Source organism: Ochlerotatus camptorhynchus, unplaced genomic scaffold (assembly GCF_037179485.1).
Source record: "Ochlerotatus camptorhynchus isolate MF236.1 unplaced genomic scaffold, CSIRO-AGI_Acam_v1.1 ptg000328l, whole genome shotgun sequence".
Lineage (NCBI taxonomy): Eukaryota > Metazoa > Arthropoda > Insecta > Diptera > Culicidae > Ochlerotatus > Ochlerotatus camptorhynchus.
In genome coordinates, this window is record NW_027040816.1 from 1,575,781 (window position 1) to 1,596,145 (window position 20,365).

Genomic DNA, 20,365 nt, shown 5'->3' on the forward strand with positions numbered 1-20,365 from the left:
TCGCAAGTCGCGAATCCTGCTTGTGGAAGGTTTGACGCGCTGGACGAAATCACTGTCGTAGCCACTGACAGCAGACAGGCCGGCAAAATATTTTCCTAATTCGTCGGCGATTTCCTTCGGTTCTGAGATCGAGGTGCCATGAGCTTGGATAGTAAGTGGAGTAGACCGCCGCTTGCCACTCAGAGTGTTGACGCGATTCCACAATTCACTCGATGATTGGGATTCGTCGATTGAATCCAAGAAATCCATCCAGCTAGATCGCTTTGCGTCACGGATCACCTGTCTGCACGAGAGATGACGTTCTCGGTAAAATTTCAGCGCTTCCTCCCTCCCAGGGTCGTCTAAGGCGAGACGCTTAAGCTGGCGTAAAGCTTTGTGTGAGGTGTGAGGCAAGGATGTATATTATCACCGCTACTGTTCCTCATCGTAATCGACGTGATCATGGTTGGAGCCGTTGACCGTGTATCGAACCGCGGGTTGCTGTGGCAGCCTATTACCATGGAGCATCTCAACGACTTCGATTTGGCTGATGATGTTGCGTTATTAGCACAACGGCGCTCTGACATGCAGAGTAAGCTCGACGACCTTGTGGAACGCTCCTCTGAAGCAGGTCTAACCATCAACGTCAACAAGAGCAAATCGATGAATGTCAACACGGAAAACCGTTCCAATTTCACGGTAGCTGGGCAGGCAGTGGAGAAAGTCGAAATCTGATTTTGCCAGTTTGCGAAATGTATGGAGAGCGAATCAGATCAGTCGAAGCACCAAAATCCGATTTTTTTTAACTCGAACGTGAAGTCTGTGCTGTTATACGCCAGTGAAACATGGTGTGTATCAGCGGAGAACACTTAGACGCTGCAGGTGTTTCTCAACCGATGCCTGCGGTACATAATTCGTGCCTGGTGGCCCCACCATTCGTGAACGGAAGTGGAGGTGGGTCTGCACATACTACGACGGAGCCGGAACGAAATCTGCCAGCAAGCACTGAACTGGAATCCAGCAGGAGATCGCAACAGAGGTAGATCCAGAGGCTCATGGCGGCGGAGCCTAAACAGTGAAATTAAGAACGTTGACCGAAATTTGACTTGGGCACAGGTCAAGGCCAAAGCTAGTAATCGCCCAGGATGGATATCTTTCACAAAGGCCCTTTGCACCCCTGGAGGTGCAGTTAAGTAAGTAATGATCGTTTGTTCATGCTTTTTGCAATGAAATCACATAGCGTTAATATGTCATGAAGTTAAGCATCTCAAACTTAAGAAAATGCTCAGAGTTAGGTTATTCCATGAATTTTGTAACTAGCTGTTTTCTATTAGATTTTGAATATTTCATCATCAGTTAAATCTCAGGCATAGGAACCAAAATTAAATTCTAGGAGTTTGAATTTCAAACATGGGAAAGTGCACACTGAATAAATTTCATCCATTTAGGACTTAGGAAAATATTCAAGATATATGTACATGCACAATTCTTAACATTCTGAATGTCAAAACAAAAAAAGTAGTAACTAAAAAAAAAATATCTCTGACATAGATTGCTAGCATAAATTCTTCGAAAACAAATGTAAATAAAACAACGAAATTAGATCAATAGTCCTAATTCTAAGAATAAGTTAAAAATGTAAGATCCTTTCTAGACAGTCATTTCATAAAAAAAAATCTTCCTTCAAATTCAATTAACTGGCAATCTTTTGAATACTTCCTGAACAACAAACAGTCTTGAAAGTATGTACATTGAAGTTTTAAGCAGCTGGAGATCCTCAGAACTTAATCAACCTGAAGTCTTGAAAAAATATCCAGAGAACTTTACTAATATCTTCGTCTATACAAAGATCTTTTGAATATTTCCTTCTGTCTAGGAAGGATGTCTGAGAGAATATCTTGTAACTTAAGTTTTACAATATTGAAGTGGCGGAAAGTGAAGTTCCCTGAATTTATTCCAAATTCCATGTTTTCAAACTTCCTTAATTTTACGAAGATCTCTGAACATCTGTGTACTTCTGGAAAGACACCTATCATCTAAACATATTGTTGAACATCTGAAAAGTTCCTTGAAATTTAACGAAGTTTCCAAAACCTTCAAGAAGCTGATGGAGCTTTTTTTGAAGTAAAATCGTTGACAAACTGCAACGAAGTTCCCTTAACTGAAGTGAGGATCCCTGAAGTTCTTAAAAGTTTATTGACCTATTTTTAGATCTTCTACAAAATTTCCTGAACTTTTTCAAAATTCCTTACACTTATATGAAGTTCAACGCAGCTTTTAAAAATGCTACGAAATTCGCAAAACTTCTGCAAAATTTCGCGAAGTTCCAAGAATGAAATTTCTTGAACTTGTAAGTAATTTCCACAACTATTCCAAGTCTATCACGCTTCAAAATGTGCCCTAAAATTATACAGAGGTTCCCGATCAAAAATGAGCTTACCTTAAATAAAATAATGTTCCCTTAACTGCTACTCCTCAAACTTAAATAAGTTTTCCACTTCTACGCAGTTTTGAGAACTTTTCCAAGTTCCTTATGTCTACTAATTTTTCTGAAGATCTATGAAGTTCCCAGAATTTCTACTAAGTTTCCTCAATTTCTACGATGTTCCCTGAACTTCTTAGAAGTTCTGGAAAATTTACGAAGTTCTACTCGTTTATCGCTTAAATGTGCCTAAATGCAGCTTCCTTAAAGTAGAAATGACACTATTAAGTAGAAAATTTACCAAGCTGTTCAAAATTTTGTGGTAAATGGCATAGTTTTCAAGTTAGAGCCAATTTATGGCAAGCATAGACCTAAACAGAAAAAGTTCAATAACTCAGTAATCTTTGAGATTTGATCATATGCGTAGAACAATTTTTACTTCAAATATGATCTTCTATCGCCCCTTAAATTATTTGCACTAAGGAACCGAACACCCTGTATACCAATGAGTCTGCCAAAATTTCAGCCACCATTTTAGCCAATATTAAAATTAATGCTGATATCAAATTGAATCCAATATTATTTTAATTTCTATGTATTAAAGATGGTTTATCACTCTAGGTCATTCCTAATTTGTTTGAGTTTGAGATTTAGACTCGTGACTTTGGCGTGGGAACTATGCGTGTTAACCAATAACCAATAATTAGGCCAATCTTTCTGCCTTTTCAACGAATATTTAAATCTATTTGTATGCCAATATTTCAGGCACGATTGAAGCCAAATTTCATTCAAATAATCATGGAAAATTTCTTATTCCTGGTTAAGCCAACATAGAAACCAATATTTAGCATATAAGCCAACATGTAAACCAATATATGAATCTTTATTTAAACCAAATTTTAGGCCAATCATAAAGTCAATATTGAAGCCGATAGCCAATGTTTCTTCAAGATTTCAGACATTTTTTTTTTTTTTTTTTTTTTTTATTATAGTTACTTTAACACTCTTGGGTCATTCGTGACTTGTCCGGGGGTGAGATTTGAACTCGTGACTTTGGCGTGAGAGGTATGGATGTTAACCACTACGCCGGGGTCGCCCCCATTTCAGCCACTGTTTTAGCCAATATTTAAATCAATATTCAAGCCAATATTTGTTTTTATTATGGTCACTTTAACACTCTTGTTTATTCCTGACTTGACCGGGGATGAGATTTGAACTCGTGATTTTGGCGCGGGAGGTAAGGCCTATATTTAAACCAATATTTAAGCCAATTATCAAGCTAATATTTCAACCAATATATATGCCTATATTTAATCCAAGACTTAGGCCAATATTAACGAAAACTAACCAACTTTCAAACCCACATTCAGGCCACTTTTTAAACCAAAATTTAGGACATCTTTGAAGCCGATATTTTTGAATATTTTTAGTCAATTTTCAAAATTCAAACCAATATATAAACTAATCTGAAGGCAACTTCTGACATCACGATGCCAATATTTAAGCCAATACTGAAGCTTATATTGAAGCCAATATTAAACCATTATTAAAACCGCTCTTAAGGTGAAAGTACATGGAATCCATCCACTTCGCGTTTTCACTGGCACTGAACTCGCCATCCAGAAGTCATATAGATCTGATAATTAAATGAGATGCTTGCTTCTCTGCAGCAGATATGTAGATACATTTTGAACTTTGTCTTTTAAGTAATTCGCCAGTTGTGTGCCCGTTAAAATGCGAAGTGGTAAAACAAATTGTAAAGAAATTGTATTCCGTCACTGGTGTCCTTAAAGGCAATATTTAGGCCAATATGAAAGCAACAATTTAAGCCAACATTGTCGCATACATTTAGCTTTAGTTTAAACCAATGTTTAGGCCAATATTAAAGCCAATATTAAAGACGCTATTGCCAATCCAGAGAAAAATTTGCATTACATTTGAAAACCACACCATGCCTCCAATGCTGCAGTTGTCAAATGCAATGATGTTTTTGTTTCTCTGAATTGGCTATATTCAAGTCAATATTAAAACCAATATTTAAGCCAACATTGTAGCCTAAATATTTGGACTTGATTAAATCAATATTTAACTCAAGCTGCTCGAAAAAAAATATATTGGCATGTTTTGGTTTTTCTTAAAATGTTGGAAAAACATATCGAAATACATAAAACACAGGGGCTTCATTGGAAAGTCGAAACGAAGCGATTTTCATACTTGTATGAAAGAGTGGTTTCGTCTTGGTTACATAATGTGACCCCAGTTTTCATATTTTATTTTTCAAATAGCTGATTTAATTAGATTTTCGATATGTTTTTCCAATATTAAAAAAAAAAACTAAAACGTTCCAGAATCTTTTTTTTGGGATGGTAAACTTCCCGTTTAGCGGGTTAGCCAATGTTTAAGGCAATATTGAAACAAATATTGAAACAAATATTGCAGCAAATGAATAAACCAATACGGTCATAACATAAAGTAAAAGTAAAGTAAAAGTAAAGTAAAAGTAAAGTAAAAGTAAAGTAAAAGTAAAGTAAAAGTAAAGTAAAAGTAAAGTAAAAGTAAAGTAAAAGTAAAGTAAAAGTAAAGTAAAAGTAAAGTAAAAGTAAAGTAAAAGTAAAGTAAAAGTAAAGTAAAAGTAAAGTAAAAGTAAAGTAAAAGTAAAGTAAAAGTAAAGTAAAAGTAAAGTAAAAGTAAAGTAAAAGTAAAGTAAAAGTAAAGTAAAAGTAAAGTAAAAGTAAAGTAAAAGTAAAGTAAAAGTAAAGTAAAAGTAAAGTAAAAGTAAAGTAAAAGTAAAGTAAAAGTAAAGTAAAAGTAAAGTAAAAGTAAAGTAAAAGTAAAGTAAAAGTAAAGTAAAAGTAAAGTAAAAGTAAAGTAAAAGTAAAGTAAAAGTAAAGTAAAAGTAAAGTAAAAGTAAAGTAAAAATAAAGTAAAAGTAAAGTAAAAGTAAAGTAAAAGTAAAGTAAAAGTAAAGTAAAAGTAAAGTACAAGTAAAGTAAAAGTAAAGTAAAAGTAAAGTAAAAGTAAAGTAAAAGTAAAGTAAAAGTAAAGTAAAAGTAAAGTAAAAGTAAAGTAAAAGTAAAGTAAAAGTAAAGTAAAAGTAAAGTAAAAGTAAAGTAAAAGTAAAGTAAAAGTAAAGTAAAAGTAAAGTAAAAGTAAAGTAAAAGTAAAGTAAAAGTAAAGTAAAAGTAAAGTAAAAGTAAAGTAAAAGTAAAGTAAAAGTAAAGTAAAAGTATATTAAAAGTAAAGTAAAAGTAAAGTAAAAGTAAAGTAAAAGTAAAGTAAAAGTAAAGTAAAAGTAAAGTAAAAGTAAAGTAAAAATAAAGTAAAAGTAAAGTAAAAGTAAAGTAAAAGTAAAGTAAAAGTAAAGTAAAAGTAAAGTAAAAGTAAAGTAAAAGTAAAGTAAAAGTAAAGTAAAAGTAAAGTAAAAGTAAAGTAAAAGTAAAGTAAAAGTAAAGTAAAAGTAAAGTAAAAGTAAAGTAAAAGTAAAGTAAAAGTAAAGTAAAAGTAAAGTAAAAGTAAAGTAAAAGTAAAGTAAAAGTAAAGTAAAAGTAAAGTAAAAGTAAAGTAAAAGTAAAGTAAAAGTAAAGTAAAAGTAAAGTAAAAGTAAAGTAAAAGTAAAGTAAAAGTAAAGTAAAAGTAAAGTAAAAGTAAAGTAAAAGTAAAGTAAAAGTAAAGTAAAAGTAAAGTTAAAGTAAAGTTAAAGTAAAGTAAAAGTAAAGTAAAAGTAAAGTAAAAGTAAAGTAAAAGTAAAGTAAAAGTAAAGTAAAAGTAAAGTAAAAGTAAAGTAAAAGTAAAGTAAAAGTAAAGTAAAAGTAAAGTAAAAGTAAAGTTAAAGTAAAGTTAAAGTAAAGTAAAAGTAAAGTTAAAGTAAAGTTAAAGTAAAGTAAAAGTAAAGTAAAAGTAAAGTAAAAGTAAAGTAAAAGTAAAGTAAAAGTAAAGTAAAAGTAAAGTAAAAGTAAAGTAAAAGTAAAGTAAAAGTAAAGTAAAAGTAAAGTAAAAGTAAAGTAAAAGTAAAGTAAAAGTAAAGTAAAAGTAAAGTAAAAGTAAAGTAAAAGTAAAGTAAAAGTAAAGTAAAAGTAAAGTAAAAGTAAAGTAAAAGTAAAGTAAAAGTAAAGTAAAAGTAAAGTAAAAGTAAAGTAAAAGTAAAGTAAAAGTAAAGTAAAAGTATATTAAAAGTAAAGTAAAAGTAAAGTAAAAGTAAAGTAAAAGTAAAGTAAAAGTAAAGTAAAAGTAAAGTAAAAGTAAAGTAAAAATAAAGTAAAAGTAAAGTAAAAGTAAAGTAAAAGTAAAGTAAAAGTAAAGTAAAAGTAAAGTAAAAGTAAAGTAAAAGTAAAGTAAAAGTAAAGTAAAAGTAAAGTAAAAGTAAAGTAAAAGTAAAGTAAAAGTAAAGTAAAAGTAAAGTAAAAGTAAAGTAAAAGTAAAGTAAAAGTAAAGTAAAAGTAAAGTAAAAGTAAAGTAAAAGTAAAGTAAAAGTAAAGTAAAAGTAAAGTAAAAGTAAAGTAAAAGTAAAGTAAAAGTAAAGTAAAAGTAAAGTAAAAGTAAAGTAAAAGTAAAGTAAAAGTAAAGTAAAAGTAAAGTAAAAGTAAAGTAAAAGTAAAGTAAAAGTAAAGTAAAAGTAAAGTAAAAGTAAAGTAAAAGTAAAGTAAAAGTAAAGTAAAAGTAAAGTAAAAGTAAAGTAAAAGTAAAGTAAAAGTAAAGTAAAAGTAAAGTAAAAGTAAAGTAAAAGTAAAGTAAAAGTAAAGTAAAAGTAAAGTAAAAGTAAAGTAAAAGTAAAGTAAAAGTAAAGTAAAAGTAAAGTAAAAGTAAAGTAAAAGTAAAGTAAAAGTAAAGTAAAAGTAAAGTAAAAGTAAAGTAAAAGTAAAGTAAAAGTAAAGTAAAAGTAAAGTAAAAGTAAAGTAAAAGTAAAGTAAAAGTAAAGTAAAAGTAAAGTAAAAGTAAAGTAAAAGTAAAGTAAAAGTAAAGTAAAAGTAAAGTAAAAGTAAAGTAAAAGTAAAGTAAAAGTAAAGTAAAAGTAAAGTAAAAGTAAAGTAAAAGTAAAGTAAAAGTAAAGTAAAAGTAAAGTAAAAGTAAAGTAAAAGTAAAGTAAAAGTAAAGTAAAAGTAAAGTAAAAGTAAAGTAAAAGTAAAGTAAAAGTAAAGTAAAAGTAAAGTAAAAGTAAAGTAAAAGTAAAGTAAAAGTAAAGTAAAAGTAAAGTAAAAGTAAAGTAAAAGTAAAGTAAAAGTAAAGTAAAAGTAAAGTAAAAGTAAAGTAAAAGTAAAGTAAAAGTAAAGTAAAAGTAAAGTAAAAGTAAAGTAAAAGTAAAGTTAAAGTAAAGAAAAAGTAAAGTAAAAGTAAAGTAAAAGTAAAGTAAAAGTAAAGTAAAAGTAAAGTAAAAGTAAAGTAAAAGTAAAGTAAAAGTAAAGTAAAAGTAAAGTAAAAGTAAAGTAAAAGTAAAGTAAAAGTAAAGTAAAAGTAAAGTTAAAGTAAAGTAAAAGTAAAGTAAAAGTAAAGTAAAAGTAAAGAAAAAGTAAAGTAAAAGTAAAGTAAAAGTAAAGTAAAAGTAAAGTAAAAGTAAAGTAAAAGTAAAGTAAAAGTAAAGTAAAAGTAAAGTAAAAGTAAAGTAAAAGTAAAGTAAAAGTAAAGTAAAAGTAAAGTAAAAGTAAAGTAAAAGTAAAGTAAAAGTAAAGTAAAAGTAAAGTAAAAGTAAAGTAAAAGTAAATTAAAAGTAAAGTAAAAGTAAAGTAAAAGTAAAGTAAAAGTAAAGTAAAAGTAAAGTAAAAGTAAAGTAAAAGTAAAGTAAAAGTAAAGTAAAAGTAAAGTAAAAGTAAAGTAAAAGTAAAGTAAAAGTAAAGTAAAAGTAAAGTAAAAGTAAAGTCAAGGTAAAGACAAAGTAAAGTGAAAGTAAAGAAGAATTCAATGGAGGATTCAATGGAGACTTCAATGGAGATTTTTGGGAAAAAATCAGGAGCAATAAGCAAGCAATAAATCGTAGGGATTTATGACTTACATCCAAAGAATATTAAAAATATTTCCAAGGGAAGCTACATATAAAGGAATTCTACGGATAATTTATAATTCTAGGCAGCGATTACTATAGGAATGCGATTTGAATGGCAATATATTATTTAGGGAATGCTGAGGATAATTTCTGGATAATAGTTGCAGTAGTTTTGTGTTAAACACCAAAACGTGTCTGACTCAGAACTTCTGAAGCCACTGGCTGAAAGTCAAAAAAGAAAAACAAAACTTTTGATGAGAATTTCATGAGGACTGCAAGGTAAATTCCAGAAAAATTGTCATGAAAATTGAGAAAATTTCTTACGGAATTTTGAGGAAAATTTTAATGGAATTTTTCAAACGGTAAGGCAATTCTGAAAATAATACATTAATTCTGAGGATAATTCCAAAGAAATTCTGAAGGATGTTTCAAGGTCGTTCCAACACAAGCTCCTTGGAAATTCTGGCAAAAGCTCCAAAGGCTCTCTGACAAGAATTGGAAATGAATTCTGATCAGAAATCAAACGGAATCTGAGTCTGATGATAGTTCTATTGGAATTATAAAGAGAATTTTCTGGAAGCATTCTAATGCAATCTTGAGGAGAATGGCATGGATATTTCAGGAGACTGCAGAATATTAATTGATCGGTGGGAGAATTCCAACGACATTTTGTGGAGCATTTTATACGAGAAGAATTCCTATGGAATTCACAGGAGTATTGTAAGATTGGATGCCAAGGTAATTCCACTGAGAACTACATGGCTCTTCTGAAGGGTACACTGAGGCAATATTTAAGAACATTCCTAGAGAACATCAAAGAGATTCATAAAGAAAAAAACATGTGAGTTTTTGCGAGAATGATTATCAATTTGAAAAACCACGAATTATCTGAAGATAATTTCTTAAGCGATGTAGAGAAAATTTTAGGGAATACCACAGAAATTACTTAGATTATTGTTGGCGTCCCAAAAGAGGTGTCATTTTCATGATTTGTCAAGGCCGTAGCAAATCCTCACTACGGCGCTGGTAATAGCAATTAGGTTTGATATTATATGCGATTATATCGGATTTTGTTTGTACTACAGAGCCTTCCCGTATTTGGCATCTTATGATTTTTGTCTTCTTTGCTATTAAGAAAATTCATCAAACTCGTTATTCCGATTGCGATTTAACTAGATCCGTCTTTAGCGATTAGAGATTCTTAATATTTTATTTTAAATTGTACAGATATTACTATCAAAAATTTGAGGAGCTAAAAAGCTGATGAGGTAATGCTGTCAAAAACGGGATTTCACTGTATTGTACGATACCAAATAGACCAATCGTTTAAAAGTCAGGAATTTGCGTTGTAAGTGATTCAAACTAAACGTCATGCGACTTATATGCGATTCCAACTGAACCTGTTGTAATTTACGATTCTAGTTGTGTATTTGTATGCGAGTTTGGTGTTGTCTGTACTTAACTTTTCATTTGTCTATAAAGCATTTCTCAATTAATCTCATGACTTTCTTCTACACCGTACTCCTTAATCTCTGTGTCATTATTCAAACCATACCATCGTTTAGTTGTACTAATGTTATGTTTGTTGTTAACACTATTACAAACTCATAGTTCTAACCGTTCCGTACCTACCTAAGCGAAACAATAGTTGTCAATGTGTTACATCACGAGGTCTCTAACACATTACCGCATTCATGGTATCTGAAACATTTCAAACAAACCCCGCCCCCTCTCAGATCTATCCGCATCGACGATGTACAGCAGCAGATTCGGCTCGATCGACAAGCACTAAACCCACCCTTTTCCAATCATTTCAGTGAGGGTTACACCGATCACCCGGAGAAACGCCGGAAACGAGGTTCGCTCTTCTTTCGCAAAAAGAAGGACAAAGCCAAAACCAAGGGCCAGAATTCCACCTGCGATGGTTGGTTTCCCACTGAAGCTATTGCAAAATCATTATTTATTGAAAGTATCTTCATTTCAGCTTGTGGCGCGGTCATCAATCTGGCCACCTACAAAGAGCACGCCGTGGAATGTAAAGCTAAAATTGCAAAGGTAAGTTCGGTTTCAGCAGTTGCTTGCTCGTAACCCTATTTTCGTCCGGTTTTATTCACGTGATACAACATTGAAACATTTCAGAAATATTTCCAAGTGCAGCCCAAGTCCGGTTCCAACAAGAAGAACTCAACCAACAGGTAAATTTTGGATTTATTTGTTCGCCTTTTTTGTCCCGTTGACTGTTGTTGAAGCATTTTTGCATATTGATACTTCTTAAAACTAATATGAGAAATATTTTTTTGATCATGCGATTTTTTTACTGTACGTGCATCGAGTTAGTTTTGTATATTGATATTCTTAAAAAAAAGAAGGCGAACGGTGTTTTCTATTTCGCTTTTAAAGAATAGTTATCATTTCTTTTGTTTTGTGGAAGTTAAATTTCCGAATGAAACTAACCTCAAAGATAAACTAATGACGAAAATATTTGGCGACCTTGACTGCCGTTCGTCGCCAATTTTAAACCATCCTTGCCTAACTAGTGGAACATAAATTGCATCCATGCTGTGGTCGATGAATAACTTTTTCGTGCTTTTTTCATATCAATTATGTCTTAGTGAATGATGTGGGACTGAATGTGTTTAGTGGAATTTTCGTTTTTTTATAATTCTCAAACTAATTTGTATCGAGCGCAGAATGTTTTATCGCATACAGAATTTTGTGTTAAGGCTTGAACTAAGTTCCGATTCGCTTTTAAGCTTCACACGTTTCGTTTGCTTTTTATCGGTTTCAGTTCGTTCCATACCAAGAAAGATGTAAGAACATTTTAGGAATCATTACCATTTCAGTTTATCAAAACAAACGTGTGCAGTTTCGCTTGTCAAACATTGAAACATTTATTTTTTCGTTCAAACCAAATATCTTCAGTTTCTGATTTGATGAACATGTTTCTCACTTTGGTTGTGATTTTTTTTTTCTATTTTGAACACACTTCCGTTCTGTGAGACAACATTTATCCAATTGTCACGGTAATAATAATGCCACCAATGTCTCTGTTCTTGTTATTGTTAATGCCAACCCCAATCCGCAAAACAAAACCGACCCATTGTGCGCGAAATTTGATCAAACCATAAACAAAACAATCCGACACAAACAAAAATGTCACTCTTATCATCCAAATAACAAATAACAAAAAAAAAACGCGACCACGAAATTGACCAAACCAAAAAAAAAACCGAATCAGTGAAAAAAGCGGCAAGAAAATGACTGGATGCTACTCTCCGTGGAGATTGGTCGCTAACAAGTTAGGCGTGGTTTCAACTCACGCCAGGTAACGCTAGCCAAAATTGTCATTCTCACGTTTTTTCTTCTCTCGAAAAACTCTCTGTATCTCTCACTCATTCTCTCCCTCTCTCTCTCTCTCTGTCTCTCTCATTAACATTACGTCTTGTACTGTCTGCCTCTCCTCTTTCTCTCTGTCCATTTAATCACCAAAACGATTTTGATGCCACTTTTCAAATCGTTGATGTCCGTTTTTGTATACACTAAGCAAAGTATGTTATTGAACAAATGTTAACCTGTTTTTGATAGTTTTCCATATTTCGGTCAAGAAAAGTCTTTCTCGATTGACAATCTGCCGCTCTTCTCGATCATTTTCAAGACTGATATAAACATCTACTCTTCTATCACTTTGTAGTGTTCACGTTGCTGTAATTTTACGAGTAGTTAGCTACTAGTGTTTTCCATTCCAGCTTCCATTCTTTTGACCGAATCCTACGTTTTGAACCAGTTTTGAATTTTGTGTAAATTTTTGACCGATTTCAAGCACCTTTTCACACTGTAGTTGGGTGGTGGGACATTGTTTTTTTCCTGTAGAACAATTGGATTGGGAAGGTTTTTAGAGGAATATTAATCAATTTGCTTACCTCGCGAATGGATCAGTTAAAGTGCTTTTATAGTTTGAAATGGATGGCCAACGATGCTCGATACCAGTTAATCATTAAACACAATGCACACCTCTACGGAACATTCTCTAATTGAAGCTTTTTACTTGTAGGGTTATGGGATGTAATGTCAGCCTAACCCCTCACTTCGGCCTATCAAGCAAATAACTCATTCATTCAGCTATGAGGCCGGAATAAATCATAAGTTTCTCTTCTGTCACCGTATATTTCATGTAAATATTACTTCTTAGCCTTCGCTTTAGCTTTATACTTCTTTGAAGCGATGATGTTAGAAGCTAATGCATAGCAGGAGCCACACATGTTGACTTTATTACTCGGGTTATCAACAAGACATTTCGCGCAAAAGTTTTTTGTATCCTTTCAAGGAAGAACATTGGCTAAAATGTAGATCAATAGGATAAAAGCAAACTGATCTTTGGGTTTTGATAAACTCCGGTTAAGCGGAATACCACAAACGTAAAAGTTCTTAAAAAAAGTAAGAGGTTGTATCCAAGACACGACCGTAGATTTGACATAGAATTACGAAAGGTAGTTTTGATGTTACAGCAAAAGTATGGTAAATATTAAATTGATTGCTTAACGCGTTATCAGTGAAAAAGTTCGAAAGGTTGAAATCCGGAAGCAATTTTAGAGTTCTGTTTTTGAGGTGCTCTGTCGATGTCCTTTCTGTGATTCGTGTTGAGACTGGAGTTAGTTTTATACAAAGGTGAGCACATAAGGTGATAGTATTCACAAAGTGTGAAACACGTTAAATGTAAACTACTCACAAGTTACTACATTACATCTTTCTTTTTTTAGAACGTTAATAATAATCAAAATCTTTAAACCTCAATGGTTCAACAATACGGCCGCTGTGTGTTGTTCGCTGTTGCTTTCCAACCATTTGATCTCCACTCGGTTCTTCAGCTGGTTGGTTGACTTCTGAGTTGCTCTCTGAAGCAACATCCTTAATGGATGTGAACTGTTCTCCTGGTATGGGTCGTGGCTCCAACGCTTCTTGGCCTTCGTTTACTACTGCTTTAGCTGGCCGCAAGTGGTGGGTTTTCCTCCTGAGTACAGTTTCTCCGTCACTTACAGCATACGATCTTCTTACGTCGATACAATGCATCACTGTTGCTGGTCTCCATGTTTCGGTATTTTGATTCTGAAGCAATACTGGTTCTCCTGGCTGGCATTGGCTTAACTCCACAGCTCCTCTATCGGCGTACTGCTTCTGTAGCTTTCTTTCTTCCGACAATGTCTGTGGAACTCCAGTGATTAGCTTGGGCTGCAACTTCTCATCAGTGACCGGTAAATTTGTGCATAAAAGTCTTCCCATTAATCTTCACATGGAGCGGGCAATCCAGAAAACCTCGGCGTGTTCCTGGCGTGAAGTAATGCTAGTATATATCTGACTTATCTTCAGCACATTTCTTAAGAATCATTTTAGCCGTCTGCACGTAGCGTTCGGCTAATCCGTTGGCTCGTGGAAAGCTTGGGCTGGAAGTACTGTGATCAAAGCTCCACTCCCTTGCAAACACTTTGAACTTCTCTGACGAATACTGAGGTCCGTTATCCGATTCAAGTACAAGTGGGATACCATGCACTGCAAACCATTCCTTAAGTTTTGCGATTATGGCACGTGACGACAAATCCGATAGCTCCTTGAAATCGAAAAAAAACTCGAATAGCTATCCACAATGAGTATGTATTCTTTGCCTTTGAAGTGAAATAAGTCCGACGCTACTCTCTCAAATGGCAAACCAAGAATTTCTTTTGATACGATGGTTTGTTTGACGTTGTCTCGTTGATGCTTTTGGCAGACTCTGCAGGCATCGACTATTTCTTGGATGTCGGAAGTCATGGTTATCCAAAATAGGGACTGTTTCGCACGCTTCACACAGTGTGTAGACACCAGAATTTATGCAGGATAGGATTTACATCGTCTCGTTGATCTGGCCAACCAGTCATGATCACTTGTTTCAGTAGTTGCATTTCATGATCAATCGTGACGTGATCTCGAAGCTCGGTGGCTGCTCGCTTAGACATCTGTAGTACGATATGAACCTCGAGTTCTTCCTCAAACTCATCTTTATGTTGATTCAAGACGTCCCGACTCAGTATATCCGGGATTGGTATATCCTTGCCTCTTACGTGGACGACACGTGGATTATACTGCGCAACATCCAGCCTAATCCTCTTCAACCTTGGTGGTGCGCGGTCTAAAGGTTTCCGAAAAATTGACTCCAGTGGTTTATGGTCACTCTCGATGATCAATTCTTTGCCGTATATGTACTGGTGAAATTTTTGACATGCAAAACGAATTGCTGCAGCCTCTTTCTCTATTTGCGGATAATTGAGTTCTGCTGGATTTAACGACTTCGAAGCGTAGGTGACTGGCTGACCACCTTGCAATAGCACTGCCCCCATCGCTTTGGAACTGGCACCCACCGACAACGTAACAGGTGCATTGACGTCGTAGAAGGCTAGTATGGACGGAGAAATCGTCATGTTTTTTTTTTATTTTCAGAAAGGCATCTTGTTGTTCTACGTTCCAATCCCATACAACGTTCTTTGCTAAGAGCGTTCGAAGTGGACTTGTAATTTCTGACAGGTTTTTAATGAACTTACCGAGGTACGTAATCATACCTAGAGCTCTCTGCAGCTGCTGCCTATTAGTAGGTACTTGGAGATTCCGTATTGCATCAAGTTTATCAGCATCTGCTTTTAATCCGTCGGCCGACAGGAGGTGTCCCAGGAACTTTACTGATGGCTGGTCAAACAAGCACTTCTCACGGTTCAACTTTAGCCCTGCAGTCTGGATTTGTTTCAATACGATGTTTGAAATTTCCTGCAACTCCCTTGAGCTCCTGGCGTGAATCAATATATCATCCATAGAGCATTCAACGCCATCGATACCTAACATTACCTCTAGCATAATGCTTTGGAATACCTCAGAGCCGATGCCAGGCCAAATGGTAGTCGCTTACAACAATAACGGCTCCACGGCGTTCCAAACGTGAGGTATTTTGATGTGCGGTCAGTCACTTTTATCTGCCAGAAACCTTTTTTACAATCCAAGATTGTGAACCGACTAGAATTCTTAAGGCGTGCAGCGATTTCCTCAATCGTTGTAAGTGGGTGATGTCTTCTTAAGAGATTCTGATTAACCTGCGATGGATCTATGCAGATCCTCAATTTTCCTTTCTTTCGAACAATAACCATGGCATTAACAACGGGGGTTGGTTTACGTATCTACTCCTAATCTTTCCATACTAGAAAGTTCTTTTTTAACATCCTCTCTGATGCTGTGGGGTACGTTTCTCGATGGGCGGATCTCCCATGCTGGATTACCAACGAGATCAATATCATAAACGTAATTTCGCAAACATCCCAGTCATTCGTACAGATCACTTTTGTTTATTTCAACAGTGTTAATCCTGGCTATCAGTTGAAGGACAATTCCAGTTTTGCGGCCTAGCACTGGGGTGACGTCTTCCTTCACAACTTTAAAAGTAATTGGACTGGACCTACCTTTTATGAGGCATTGTGTAGAAATTACACCTACGACCGGAATTTTCTGGCCGTTGTATGTCACCAGATTTTTCGTCACTGATGGTTCGATTGCTACGGAAATATCCTGCAGAATCCTCATGTGCAGCACGTTGCACTGGGCGCCGGTATCCAGCTTGACTGATACTCTTCATGCATTATTATTTCAATGCAAACCATTTTATTTTTGTAACGCAATTCCAAGCATTAGATTTCGTTTTCCTAAGCAATCAACCGGTTTTTGCATGTATCTGTGCGTAAGCATGCTCCAGGTTGAAGAACAATGTGATTTGGAAACCTCGTAAGATATCTATTGGTATTTCCATTCGAAATATTTTGCGAAAATTATCGATAGTTGAAAACGGATGCTATTAGGAGATATCACAAGAACTCCATTATGAAAGTGCTTGAAAAGAAATAGTAAAATATTTCTAAATTGAGAGAATTTCTAAGTCGTGTTGGAAACGCGTGTGTTTGTGAAATAATAATAAAAACAATTCAAGTGTGTGTATGTGTAAGCTAATTTAAGGATACTCTGTGAATGCTTTTGCCTATTTGATGGAAGTTTTCATATATATCTGGATATTTTTAAAGATAATTTGAACTCTTTTAGAAATCACCATTGCTAAATGGAATATTTTTCAAATCAAAAGGTTCCTCAATTTTCACATGTATTCGTCACAAGTATTCGAGGATATTCTGCGAAAATTTCAGACTATTTGATGAAGGTATTCTGTTATATCTTGGTATTTTTAAATATAATTATATAAATTGAACTATATCTTTAAATATTGTAGAAATCATCCACCTTTTCCATTGATCAATAACATATTTTTGAAAATCAAATTTTCAAATTTATCAAGTTAAATCACAAGTATTTGAGTATATTTTGGAAAATTCCTGCCTTTTTGATGAAGGTATTCTGATATATCTTGGTATTTTTTTAAATATAATTAGATAATTTCACGAACTTCGGCATAGCTTCCCTGAACTTCGACAGAACTTTCGGCAGAACTTCTCTGAACTTCGGCAGGACTTCGCTGAACTTCAGCAGGAGTTTTCTGAATTTTTACAGGCCTTCCCTGAACTACGGCAGAACTTCCCTGAGCTTTGGCAGGCCTACCCTAAACTTCGGCAGAACTTCTCTGAACTTCGGCAGAACTTTTCTGAACTTCGGCAGGACTTCCCTGAACTTCAGCAGGACTTCCCTGAACTTCTGTAGAACTTCTCTGAACTTCGGCAGGAGTTCTCTGAACATTGGTACGACTACCCTATACTTCGGAAAAACTTCCCTGAACATCGGCAGAACTTCCCTCAACTTCAACAGACCTTCTCTGAATTTCCACAGAACTTCCCTGAGCTTCAGCAAAACTTCTCTGAGCTTAGGCAAGGCTTCCCTGAACTTCGGCAGGACTTTCGGCAGGGCTTCCTTGAACTTCATCAGGAGTTCGCTGAAGTTCGACAGGCTTTCCCTGAACTACGGCAAGACTTCCCTGAGCATTAGTAGGACTACCCTGAACTTGGAATCTAGGAATTGAAGTTGTCATTTCAGTAGTAGAATTATTATAATTATACATGTTCAAAATTTCAATACTTCCTCTTTTTCTGATTTGCAATGCTTGTTGGTATTGGTGTATTTCGAGTTTGGGTGTGGTTTGAACATGTTTTTCAGTATCAACGGAAAAGCATTAACTTTTACCTTAATAGGAGGGGTTTCAAATTTGCACCAAAAGGCATAAAGATCGGTACCGTACCAATCTGTATTTTCATCGCAAAAAATCTTTTTAATCTGTATCTTGCTGACAAAAATCTGTGAAAAAATCTGTATAATTTCTATATTATGGTCTCAGTGCGAATTTACGTAAATCTCCATCGATCAAATTCATAGTTCAGAAGGAGTTTGTTCAATCTTTAGAATCATGAAAAATTACTAAAGTTTGCTTTCTAAAGAATTTGTTTATTTTAAAAATCTTGAAATCCTACAATCTTGATTTTTTGTAGTGTTTTGTATCTCTTCTACTGTCTGAAAATACAAAACATTAAGTACCAGTTGTAAGAGACAAATCTTTTTTCCGACTGAAGATTTCCTTAATGAAGTAACTATCACAATTCCCTAGAATTTGATTTATTTATGTCTCAGATTACGCAAACCTTTATCTGGACATTGGACCTAACACAGAACTTTTACAGGAAGTTTAGTCGAATTGCATGCAATATTCTATATTTCTATAATTACGTTTTTAAATATACAAATATCAAGTTGCTTCTTCGACTCACAAACTGTAATCAACCACTTTGGGGGTTTTCTAAAATGGCTTGTTTACCGATTGGACAAAATATATTTAATTAACTTCTTGACATCTACCAGCTCTCAAATGCAACTACACGCTGAACCTTCCGTTGTTCCCGAACAGCGGAGGTCGGACATAACGATTTACTATCAGAACATTGGTGGTATGAACGGCCTCGTGGAAGATTACCGTCATGGATCACTGCTACGACATTTTAGTTTTGACCGAAACATGGCTCAATTATCGAACCATTTCAAACTATGTCTGGCTACGAAATATTTCGCTGCGATCGAAACACGAATAATAGTAGGAAAACTACTGGGGGAGGCGTCCTTATCGCAGTTAATTCCAAGCTGAAAGCAGAAGTTATCGAGGACGATTCCTGGAACAGGGTTGAACAAATGTGGGTGGCTATTCAACTTGGTGATCGTTTGGAGGCGAACCAGCCTAAGGCTGAAAGCCTCCTAAATAAAGCTAAATAATAATAATAACTTGGTGATCGTCAATTGCTTCTCTGTGCAGTGTACATTCCTCCAGATCGAACCAGTGACTTGGAGCTTATTGACGCACATTGTCGATCCGTCTTGGCCGCTTCAGACAAAGCAGGCCCTTCCGACGAAGTTATTGTTCTTGGCGATTTTAACCTACTGGACATTGCATGGACTCCAACCCATAGTGGTTTCTTTTGTCCTGATCACGAGCGTTCATCTTTCCACGTAGGAACCATCCAGCACCTGGACAGTTATAGTACCGCAATTCTGTCACAAATCAATGGCCTGTTGAATGAAAACAACCGCACCCTGGATCTCTGCTTTGTGAGTGCTCGTGATACAGCTCCTTTTCTCTCCACGGCACCCGAACCTTTAGTCAAGGTAGTGCATCATCACCCTGCTTTAGTTATCGTGATCGAAAATAATATTGTCCATGATTTCACCAGCACTCCAAACGCTGTGTCATATGACTTCCGTAGAGCTGACCATTGCAGTATCGTCCATGTGCTATCTAATCTAAATTGGGAGCATATTCTAGATCCTGTAGACGTCAACATTGCTGCACAAACCTTTTCTCACGTCTTGGCATATGTCATTGACAGACACGTTTCCAAAAAGATCATCCATATCGACTCTCGCGTCCCGTGGATGACGAAAGATCTTCGCTCGTTGAAAAGAACTAAGAAGGCTGCTCTCAGAAGATTTACTAAACTCCGCACACTGCCACTGAAATGCTACTATGTCAGACTCAACCACGAGTATAAGTGGTTAAGTCGTCTCTGTTTTCAACGCTATCAAAGGAGGATTCAACGGCGGCTAAAATCACACCCGAAATCCTTTGGAACTTCGTAAATGAGCAACGCAGGGAAGTCGGTTTACTCTCTTCCATGATTTTTAATGGTGAAACTGCTGGAAATCAACAAGACATTTGCAACCTGTTCTCAGCCAAATTTGCTAGTGTGTTTGTAGCCGAGCAACTCTCCGCTAATATCATTACTTCCGCGGCCAGTAATGTTCCTTTGATCAACCAAACGCTCAGCATGGTCGAAGCCACTACAGATACGATTTCTAGAGCAGCATCTAAACTTAAGACTTCAACTAAGGCTGGACCCGATGGTGTTCCGTCGATTATTCTTAAAAAGAACATCACTTGTCTTTTAGATCCACTGCGCCGCATATTCCAGCTCTCTCTTTCCAGCGGCATCTTTCCGTCTTGCTGGAAGACTGCGGATATGTTTCCGGTTCATAAAAAGGGAAGCAAACGCGACGTAAACAACTACCATGGAATCACATCGCTGAGTGCTGTATCAAAACTTTTTGAATTGGTTGTCATAGAGTCCCTAAATGCGCATTGCAGACAATATCTAAGTACAGATCAACACGGATTCATAACTGGGCGTTCCACAACTACGAACCTGCTGTGCCTAACGTCTTACATCACAGACAGTTTGATTGCTCGGACCCAAACGGACGTTATCTACACAGATCTTACGGCAGCCTTCGATAAGCTGAACCACGAAATTGCGATCGCTAAGCTTGATAGGCTAGGGATCGGTGGAAATCTTTTGAGATGGTTTCGTTCATACCTCACGGAGCGCCAATTGACAGTAACTTTGGGTACTTGTCGCTCAGCAAGCTTCTGCGCAAAGTCCGGTATACCTCAGGGCAGCCATCTGGGGCCATTGGTATTTCTCCTCTACTTCGACGACGTTCACCAT

At 35.2% G+C, this 20,365-nt stretch overlaps 1 protein-coding gene across 9 annotated transcripts in view; it reads left to right on the plus strand.

Annotated features, from left to right (window-relative positions):
- Positions 1–20,365, plus strand: part of cyst (cysts) — a 97,113-nt gene that overhangs the window by 34,195 nt on the left and 42,553 nt on the right. For all 9 annotated transcript variants that reach the window (XM_065230102.1, XM_065230105.1, XM_065230106.1 and 6 more), the window contains 3 exons: positions 10,193–10,299; positions 10,360–10,430; positions 10,515–10,570. In XM_065230102.1, coding sequence (XP_065086174.1) covers positions 10,193–10,299; positions 10,360–10,430; positions 10,515–10,570 — 234 coding nt within the window. The remainder of the gene's footprint in view (positions 1–10,192; positions 10,300–10,359; positions 10,431–10,514; positions 10,571–20,365) is intronic.